Source organism: Priapulus caudatus, unplaced genomic scaffold (genome assembly GCF_000485595.1).
Source record: "Priapulus caudatus unplaced genomic scaffold, Priapulus_caudatus-5.0.1 Scaffold581, whole genome shotgun sequence".
Lineage (NCBI taxonomy): Eukaryota > Metazoa > Priapulida > Priapulimorpha > Priapulimorphida > Priapulidae > Priapulus > Priapulus caudatus.
Genome location: NW_014577642.1, coordinates 58,456 through 69,859, shown reverse-complemented (window position 1 = coordinate 69,859; position 11,404 = coordinate 58,456). Strand labels below are relative to the sequence as shown.

At 40.1% G+C, this 11,404-nt stretch overlaps 1 protein-coding gene across 1 annotated transcript in view; it reads right to left on the bottom strand.

The window, feature by feature from the left end:
- The window catches only part of LOC106811843 (vam6/Vps39-like protein), a gene marked incomplete in the record, with an annotated part of 34,359 nt that overhangs the window by 14,308 nt on the left and 8,647 nt on the right, over positions 1-11,404 (bottom strand). The window contains 6 exon segments of the mRNA XM_014815566.1: positions 926-1,056; positions 2,311-2,376; positions 3,592-3,718; positions 3,907-4,084; positions 4,359-4,451; positions 4,829-4,939. Coding sequence (XP_014671052.1) covers positions 926-1,056; positions 2,311-2,376; positions 3,592-3,718; positions 3,907-4,084; positions 4,359-4,451; positions 4,829-4,939 — 706 coding nt within the window.

Here is an 11,404-nt window from a genome sequence, read left to right as displayed (position 1 = left end):
GATATGAAAATAATCAAGACTAGTACAGTGTTCTCATTAGGAACGCGCCACCGGCCGATTGACCGTCTACTCTGCTGTTTTGGCGCGCGTTACAATTGGCCTCAAGTATTATTTTAAAAAATTTAAAAAATAATTTAGTTTGCTCTAATTATTCTCCAAAGTGAAAGTGTTTATGAGCTACTACTAATAAATCAGTTGAGTATATTTGTATGCATGTTTATGTGCACAAGGAGCCATTGTTTTGTTTTTGAGTAATGCATTTACGTACTTAATTGTCTAACTCTTATAATTAGCTAAATCGTCATAATTTGGAAAACTTGGTGAACTCTGAATGTACCAGGAGAAACCAAATTGGCAAAAAAAGGACCAGTACTGTAATCCAAATGTGTCTGTTACTGCAACTCAGAATACACCAGATTTTCATCTCAGAGCATCTAGTAAAAAAAATGTTGGGGGGGGTACGCCAAACCCACCGCCCGCACTCCCCACTTTGCCTGTTGCAAAAGCATTTCGGCCTGTTACTATAAAGATAATGAAAACCCTGCTATAAAAAGCCCTAACAGCCATTAGATGGTAATTTACCCATCCACTTGGCATAATCGAGAGGCAGTTCAATCAATCAGCATTGCGATAAGGGTCTTCTAAATAATATGTTTAATAACAAAATACTGCAAAGGCGATATTTTGACATGCACATGTGGACATACACGTATAAACGGGTATAGCACGATTGACCTAGCAACAATTTACAATAAGACGTCATCATCTGCTCAGGTGGACAGGTTAATTAGCATGAGGCCATACTAATTGCATGCTTCTGCGACAATTAATTTTCTTGATGTAAATGAAATACAGTTCGCAACTTGCAACCCAGTATCTTACGCTTCACACCACTTACCATCATTAGGAGAGGACCTACACATACCGTGTCCAGCTGTATGAACAGATCCATGGATTCCTTGAATCGATGCTGATAGAACAGAATTGAAGGCGAACAGCGTCTGTATCTGATGTATCCTCTCCTTCTTCTCCTCTTCCACCTCAATCAGACACTCCCTGCAATCACAATCCAGACAATTCTAATGGGAGTATTGCACACTAAGCGACGAGTAGAGGTTGGCTTGGAGAAAGACTCTTACGATTTTTCTTAGAGAAAAGATCGCAATTTGATGATAATTTTCAATATTTAATACTTTGGTGTATTTTAAGTAAGACAAATATTCCTTATCCACAGGATAAATTAGTTCCAAAGTCAGGAAATAACAAGCGAGTCCTGACCGCCTGGACATTGCCCATCTTTTGTGTCATCACGTGCTCTGGATCCCCCCAGAACGCAGTCTCTAGTTAGCAACGGTCCGCTGGCACATCGTCTGTAGTACGTGTTACGAAAATCTCATGCTAACCTTTGTGCCAGACTCGCCTGTGCCGTTCGTCTATACACGACGATCCAGTCTACACTCTATATACTTGACAATCTATCCACTCGACATCTATTCACTCGACAATTTATTCACTCAACAATGCTATCTCGACATTCCGTACATATCTGCTCTCCGTTCCGTCGCAACGGCTCTCTCTCTACTTCTCTTATCGCTGCCCACACACATGCTAATACGTCACCAGACCACTCCATACGCCATACGCTAAACATGGTCTACATATTCTGATAAGGTAGCATATATATGTGATATAGCAAGCATAATACTATAAAGTCACTTATTTTCGTGGTTTACAATAAAAAATACAATGTTCGTGGGTTCTTAAAATTCGTGATCAAGCCTTCCAAGAATTTTTTTTACAAAAACAATAATGCCAACAAAACAGATTACTAACCTGAACTCGTACTACCTGCCGTTAATAACGCGTGCATCGGTAATACTTATATAAATTGATAAAACATATTACTCAGGAAGATTGATTTAATTCTTTCCATTTTAACTTAAAAAAAAACAATTAAAATAACGCTGTAGTATGAATCGCACACTGAACATTGTTTACAATGTGTACATTATACACCGAGCATAATGTTGAGATTGTTGATAGCATATATTACTAGTATGCACAGACGGCAGGCGTCGATTGCGGGCCTCCACTCCGGAACCGGCAATTGACATAACGACAGAATATTATTTCGTGGCGGTACATAAATTCGTGGATTGTATGGACACACAAAAATCCACGAAAATTAGACCCAGAAAAAGATTTTTACAGTACTGTTGAATAGATATATTCAAATTGTGAATTTACGACAGTACGCACCACGAGCTGCAGGGCGAGTTCAAACTGCTTCTGCTGGACGAGCTGCTTCACCTGGTCCTTGACGGGACGGGACGAGCACACAGACGTGCGACGTCGACGCCCACGTAGATGCTGTTACTGGCCAGAGATGCACACGTAACCATGCACACACACACACACATTAGCAATACACGTAGATGCTGTTACTGCAGAGATCACACGTTACATCACACACACCTACACATTAGCAATACACGTAGATGCTGTGTACTGCAGAGATCACACGTACATCACACACACTTACATTAGCATACACGTAGATGCTGTTACTACAGAGATCACACGTACATCACACACTACATTAGCAATGCTGTTACTACTAGGGGTGTAACAATTAACAGCGATTCAACTGTATCGCGGTACTTCCCGTTCGGTTCGGTTTTCGGTTGGTTTTTTTCGTTTCGGTTCCGGGAAATACATTCAACCCACTCTCAGTTAGGAGGGTGCACATGGCGAGCAAACAGCTCAGCACTTACGCCAAGCCCCGTCCCTCTTCTTTTGGCCAATGAATAACACAATAAATGTATAACATTATAATATTAGGTATTATTATTATTATTCAAAATGGAGGGAAAATTTCCCCATCTTCTCAGCATTTTTAATTTTTTCCTACTGAAAATAACCGAGCCGAATGAACCAAACCGAAGAGCAAAAACCGAAAACCGAACCGAACCGAAACAAAATGTATCGTTACACTCCTAGTTACTACAGAGATCACACGTACATCACACACTACATTGACACATCTTGACCTTTGACCCTTGACCCCCAAATTCGACAACCCGAGTCCTTTTCGCGATCCCCCCCGACGTTCCGAATATCAAGACCGTACGTCGAGCGGTTAAAATTTGTGCCCAACTGTTGACAGACGGACGCACGGACAGATGCACGGACGAACGGACAATCATGCGACTCTACAAGCTGCATCTGACTTCGTCAGCTGAGCTAAAAAAAGTCAGAGAGACATGGGAGGGAGGATATGGAGATTGCATGTTCAAAATTTAGATGCCTCGGTAACAACATTCAATGCTCGGCTTGCTAGAATTTTACGCTCAGTGATAACTCAACAACTGCGTTATCACTAATGATCGGTGCAAAAGCCAGCATGAAAGAGTCTGGTCCACATCAGAGACAAAATATCACAGAAATGTAACAAGGGTTATGCTACAAAATAGTGCTTAGGGAGATTTTTATTCCTAACGGTTACATGTGCACTTGTGCAAACGTAGCTTGATATATTATGTTAGGACAGTTTGTGGTACAGAATAAACTAGGTGTAGGCTTGTTACTCACGCCTTATGACACGTTGTGACATAGCGGGGTTTTGATAGCTCTATACTTTGGATGAGGGACCTTGACTCAACGGTTCTGATCTCCACGTATCTCGGAAGGACTCCCACTAAATACGGTGCATTGTATTCTGAAATCAAATGTTTCATCACACTAGATTTCACATTCGATAAAAGCTAAACACACAAATTGAGTTTGTCACAAAGAGCAACCTAAGCATGATTTTACATGTAAGAATATTACTAAAACTATGCAAAAGCGTTAAAAAATACAAAAAAAAGTAGTAAAAAACGTTATTATTCAGATGAGAATAGGTACCTAGAGCTATCGGCATATCAGACCAGGTGAGAGCAAACTTCTGCGTGGCATTTCCTTCCCAGTCTAAAAATATGGTCATATCATCCTTTCCCAATGCCAACCGCTTGTCCTCTAGTTTTGTCACACGTGGCTCGTTCTTTCCCATCGGAAACAGATCCTTCAGATTTCCTGTCTCCGTCTATGGAATAGAAAATCTGATTAGAAATTTCATATGCTCCATGCATATTGAGAACATGCAGTGCCACCGCCATTAAATCCCCCTGTAAGGGCTTACAGCTATGTAAAATATCAGAATCGTTTTTAAAAGCTTATATTATAAGCCACTCAACCAAACATCTGTATTTTTGCAGTTGGAAATGTGACAAATGCTGCTATGGTTTTTAATTTAGATGCCCCTAGTTGTTGATAAATTAGTTTCTTTTCCCCCTTTGCAAAGTTAAAACCACACCTACCTTGATTATGAAGTACTCGGTTTTAAAACCGACACACAGCGAGTCACCACACCACACCATGCACTTTGCAACGTCAGGTACCCCCAAGTCAGGCTGAAATGACAAAGTATGTGGCTTACTGAATATCACAGTGGCATCACTAGCATTCTCCCCCATTCTCTTTTTTGATGGGATTAAATTCTACAGAGATACACAGATAATGCTCACACTGTAAACTAACCTTGTGGAATACTGGTCACAAATAACATACTAGATAGAGGAACATGTAAGATTGATTTATAGGCTGTAGTTTTTATCAATTTTACAATAAAATATGCTGAAAATTAAATAATAAACATGTAGTATGAATTTATGCATCTAGAGTTACCTAACAAAATTTTGATACATAACCTTATTAAACTACTGTATACAACAAACAATATAACATCAACATTTATCATCGTTGCAAATTAATTAGACATTCCTTTTACCTGCAATTCATGGAAGTTTCTGTTCTTCCAGTAGAATAGCTGTAATTTTCTTCTCACGGCAACACACATGCGCAACGTTGTGGATATGTTGCCACTCAAAGACACTTGGTTCTGCATACACAGTAAGCATAATGATCATAATCATAAGTATACAGAGACAATCAATAACTGTGGTGTTCTATTGTCTCTGGTGCGTATCCTGTCTCACTGATCTCTATAATAAAATCTGTCTACCGGAAAAGCAAGTCTGCTGCTTCGCCATCGCCGCGACGCCAGGTCAATCTGGCTGAATTCAGGAAAATATACTTCGCCCATGTTGCATTTACGCACAGCGATGTATAAAATTCATAGTTATCATAAGTAGAATACAATACATGTATTCTCAAATAAGTTATGTATGAGTTTACTGTACTTTCACGGCTCTGTATCAATATCAAAAGCTATATCATGTTTTATTACATATTAAATCGAATCGGATCGAAATATCGAAAAAAAATATATCAATCATCGAATCGAAATAATTTGATACCATTGACAGCCCTAAGATTCATAAGCATAACAATAAATACCACAGCACCTTGTAATGTATTCCTATGTAATCTCATGTATAAATACTGTACAACAGTAGCCAGTCTAACCGTGATGAATGAATATGACATATCTTCATAGGCATACCTATCTGTATCATCACCTCTTATAGATGTGTTTGGAAAGGTATATAAACATTACCAGTACTCATCGATTTCAGGAAGCTTTTCAGGATACTCCAGCTGACTCCTGAAGTCTGGAGGTAGCAGGCCTGGGAAGAGGCCGATAACATGAGACGGATCTGCAAACAGAATAGAAAATAATCAAGACTAGTAAAAAGGCCCTAACAGCCAGTTAGATGGTAATTTACCCATCCACTTGGCATGATCGAGAGGCTGTTCAAATCAATCAGCATTGCGATAAGGTCTTCTAAGCAATATGTTTAATAACAAAATACTGCAAAGGCAATATTTTGACATGCACATGTGGACGACATACACGTATAAACGGGTATAGCACGATTGACCTAGCAACAATTTACAATAAGACGTCATCATCTTGCTCAGGTGGACAGGTTAATTAGCATGAGGCCATACTAATTGCATTGCTTCTGCCAATTAATTTTCTTGATGAAATACAGTTCTGCGACTTTGAACCCAGCATCTTACGCTTCACACCACTACCATTCACACCACTACCACCACCACTACGCTTCGCACCACTACCATGGAGAGGACCTACACATACCCGTGTCCAGCTGTATGAACAGATCCATGGATTCCTTGAATCGATGCTGATAGAACAGATTGAAGGCGAACAGCGTCTGTATCTGATGTATCCTCTCCTTCTTCTCCTCTTCCACCTCATCAGACAGCTCCTGCAATCACAATCCAGACAATTCTGAATGGGAGTATTGCACACTGAGCGCCGAGTAAAGGTTGGCTTGGAGAACGACTCTTACAGATTTTTTCTTAGAGAAAAGATCGCAATTTGATGATAATTTTTCAATATTTAATACTTTGGTGTATTTTAAGTAGAACAAATATTCCTTATCCACTGGATAAATTAGTTCCAAAGTCAGGAAATACAAGCGAGTCCTGACCGCCTGGACATGCCCATCTTTTGCGTCATCACCGTCCTCTGGATCCCCCCAGAACGCAGTCTCTAGTTAGCACGGTCCGTGGCACATAGTCTGTAGTACGTGTTACAAAATCTCAATGCAACCTTTGTGCCAGACTCGCCTGTGCCGGTTCTCTATACACGACGATCCAGTCTACACTCTATATACTTGACAATCTATCCACTCGACATCTATTCACTCGACAATTTATTCACTCAACAATCTATCTCGACATTCCGTACATATCTGCTCTCCGTTCCGTCGCCACCGCTCTCTCACTCTCTCTTATCGCTGCCCCACACCACATGCTAATACGTCACCAGACCACTCCATACGCCATACGCTAAACATGGTCTACATATTCTGATAAGGTAGCATATATCGTGTATATAGCAACATAATACTATAAAGTCACTTATTTTCGTGGTTTCAATAAAAAATACATGTTCGTGGGTTCTTAAATTTGTGGATCAAGCCTTCCAAGAATTTTTTTTTACAAAAACAATAATGCCAACAAACAGATTACTAACCTGAACTCGTACCTGCCGTTAATGACGCGTGCATCGGTAATACTTATATAAATTGATAAAACATATTACTCAGGAAGATTGATTTAATTCTTTCCATTTTAACTTGAGGTTGCTGATAGTATATATTACTAGTACGCACAGACGGCAGGCGTCGGTTTGCGGGCCTCCGCTCCGGAACCGGCAATTGACATATGTACAAAATATTTCGTTGGGTACATAAATTCGTGGATTGATGGACACACAAAATCTACGAAAATTAGAACCCCATTGAAAATTTTTTTTTTTTACAGTATGTTGAATAGACTATTATTCAAATTGTAATTTACGACAGTACGCACCACGAGCTGCAGGGCGAGTTCAAACTGCTTCTGCTGGACGAGCTGCTTCACCTGGTCCTTGACGGGGACGGGGACGAGCCACCAGACGTGCGACGTCGACGCCACGTAGATGCTGTTACTGCAGAGATCACACGTACATCACACACTACATTAGCAATACACGTAGATGCTGTTACTGCAGAGATCACACGTACATCACACACACTACATTAGCAATACACGTAGATGCTGTTACTGCAGAGATCACACGTACATCACACACACTACATTAGCAATACACGTAGATGCTGTTACTACAGAGATCACACGTACATCACACACTACATTAGCAATACACGTAGATGCTGTTACTGCAGAGATCACACGTACATCACACACTACATTAGCAATACACGTAGATGCTGTTACTGCAGAGATCACACGTCTACATCCACACACACTACATTAGCAATACACGTAGAGCCTGTTACTGCAGAGTCACACGCTACATCACACACACTACAATTAGAATACACGTATGATGCCTGTTACTGCAGAGATCACACGTACAATCACACCACACTCATTTAAGCAATACAACGTAGATGCTGCTTACTACAGAGAATCACACGTACATCACACACACTAGCATTAGCAATTAAACGTAGATGCTGCTTACTGCAGAGATCACACGTACATTCACACACACTACATTTAGCAATACAGCAGATGCTTGTTACTTGCAGCAGATCACACGTACATCACACACGACTACATTAGCAATATACGTAGATGCCTGTTACTGCAGAGATCACACGTACATCACACAACACTACATTAGCAATACACGATAGATGCTGTTACTGCCAGAGAATCACACGCACATCACACACACTACATTTAGCCAATACACGTAGATGCTGTTACTGCAGAGATCAACACGTACATCACACACTACATTAGCAATACACGTAGATGCTGTTTACTGCAAGATCACACGTCTCCCCTCTTTCAGCCAATACACGTAGCATTGCTGCTTATACGTTAGGGTGTAACATTAACAGCGATTCAACTGTATCGCGGTACTTCCCGTTCGGTTCGGTTGGTTTTTTTCGTTTCGGTTCCGGGAAATACATTCAACCCACTCTCAGTTAGCGAGGCGTGCACATGGCGAGCCAAACAGCTCAGCACTTTTTAAATTTTATGCCAAGCCCGTTCTTCCCCCTCTTCTTGGCCAATGAATAACACAATAAATGCTATAACATTATAATATAGCGTATTATTTATTATTATTCAAAATGGAGGGAAAATTTCCCCATTTTCTCAGCAATTTTTAATTTTTTCCTACTGAAAATAACCGAGCCGAATGAACCAAACGAAGAGCAAAAACCGAAAACCGCAACCGAACCGAAACAAAATGTTCGTTAACTTCCTTTAGTTGACTACCAGAGCTCACACCGTACATCACACACTACATGACACATCTTGACCTTTGACCCTTTGGACCCCCCAATTACGACAACCGAGTCCTTTCGCGATCCCCCGAACGTTCGAATATCAACGGACCATACGTCGAGCGGTTAAAATTTGTGCCCAACTGTTGACAGACGGACGCACGGACAGATGCACGGACGAACGGACAATCATGCGACTCTACAAGCTGCATCTGACTTCGTTTCAGCTTGAGCTAAAAAGCTCAGGAGACATGGCAGGGAAGATATGAGATTGCCATGTTCAAAATTTAGATGCTCGGTAACAACATTTCAATGCTCGGCCCTTGCTAGAATTTTACGCTCAGTGAAACTCAACAACTGCCCCGTTATCACTAATTGATCGGCTGCAAAAGCCAGCATAAAAGAGTCTGGTTCCACATCAGAGACAAAATATCACAGCAAATGTAACAAAGGGTTATGCTACAAAATAGTGCTTAGGGAGATTTTATTCCTAACGGTTACATGTGCCACTTGTGCCAAACGTAGCTTTGATATATTATGTTAGCCGACAGTTTGTGTACGAATAAACTAGGTGTAGGCCTTGTTACTCACGCCTTATGACACGTTGTGACATAGCCGAGGTTTTGATAGCCTCTAATACTTGGATGAGCGCGACCTTGACTCAACGGTTTTCTGATCTCACGTATCTTCGAAGGACTCCACTAAATACGCCGTGCCCATTGTATTTCTGAATCAAATGTTTCATCACATAGCATTTCACATTCGATAAAAGCTAACACACAATGAGTTTGTCACAAAGAGCAACCTAAGCATATTTACATGATAAGAATATTACTAAAACTATGCCGCCAAATGCCGGGGGGGTGGGAGCCGGGGGGGGGGGGTTAAAAATACAAAAAATGTTAGCTAAAAAAACGTTATTATTCAGATGCAGAATAGGTACCTAGAGCTATCGGCCATTCAGACAGGTGAGAGCCAAACTTCTGCGTGGCATTTCCTTCCAGTCTAAAAATATGCCGTCATATCATTCCTTTCCATGCAACCGCTTGTCTCTAGTTTTGTACAGTGCGCTCGTTTCTTTCCATCTGGAAACAGATCCTTCAGATATTCCTGTCTCCGTCTATGCATAGAAAATCTGAATTAGGAAATTTCATATGCTCCGATGCATATTGATGAACATGCAGGCCACCGCATTAAATGCCCTGTAAGCGGCTTACAGTATGTAATATCAGAATCGTTTTTAAAAGCTTATAATTATAAGCACTCACCCAAACATCTGTATTTTTGCAGTTGGAAAAATGTGACAAATGCTGCCTATGGTTTTTAATTTAGCATGCCCCCTTTAGTGTTGATAAATGAGTCTTCTTTCCCCCTTTGCCGCAAAGTTTACAAACCACACCTACCTTGATTTATGAGTACTCGGTTTTAAAAACCGACACACAGCGAGTTCACCACACCACACCATGCCTTATGCAACGTCATGTACCCCCAAGTCAGGCTGAAATGGACAAGTATGTGGCTTTACTGAATATCACAGTGGTGGGGGCATTCACTAGCATTCTCCCCATTCTCTTTTTTTGATGGATTAAATTCTACAGAGATACACAGTAATGCTCACACTGTAAACTAACCTGTGGAATACTGGTCACAAATAACATACTAGATAGAGGAACATGTAAGATTGATTTATAGGCTGTAGTTTTTATCAATTTTTACAATAAAATATGCTGAAAATTAAATAATAAACATGTAGTATGAATTTATGCATCTAGAGTTACCTAACAAAATTTTGATACATAACCTTATTTAAACTACTTGTATACAACAAACAATATAACATCAACATTTATCATCGTTGCAAATTAATTAGACATTCCTTTTACCTGCAATTCATGGAAGTTTCTGTTCTTCAGCTAGGAATAGCTGTAATTTTCTTTCTCACGGCAACACACATGCGCAACGTTGTGGATATGTTGCCACTCAAAGACACTTGGTTCTGCATACACAGTAAGCATAATGATCATAATCATAAAGTATACAGAGACAATCAATAACTGTGGTGTTCTATTGTCTCTAGTGTGCTATCCTGTCTCACTGATCTCTATAATAAAATCTGTCTACCGGAAAAGCAAGTCTGCTGCTTCGCCATCGCCGCGACGCCAGGTCAATCTGGCTGAATTCAGGAAAATTACTTCGCCCATGCTTGCATTTACGCCACAGCGATGTATAAAATTCATAGTTATCATAAGCTAGAAATACAATACATGTATATTCTTCAAATAAGTTATGTATGAGCTTTACTGCTACTTTCACGCGCTCTGTATCAATATCAAAAGCTATATCATGTTTTATTACATATTAAATTCGAATCGGATCGAAATATCGAAAAAAAATATATCAATCATCGAATCGAAATAATTTGATTACCATTGACAGCCCTAAGATTCATAAGCATAACAATAAATACCACAGCACCTTGTAATGTATTCCTATGTAATCTCATGTATAAATACTGTACAAACAGTAGCCAGTCTAACCGTGATGAATGAATATACATATCTTCATCAGTGCTCGAAATAAGAAAAAAAATGTGTTGTCCTGCGGACAACCCAGGGCCATCAAATCGG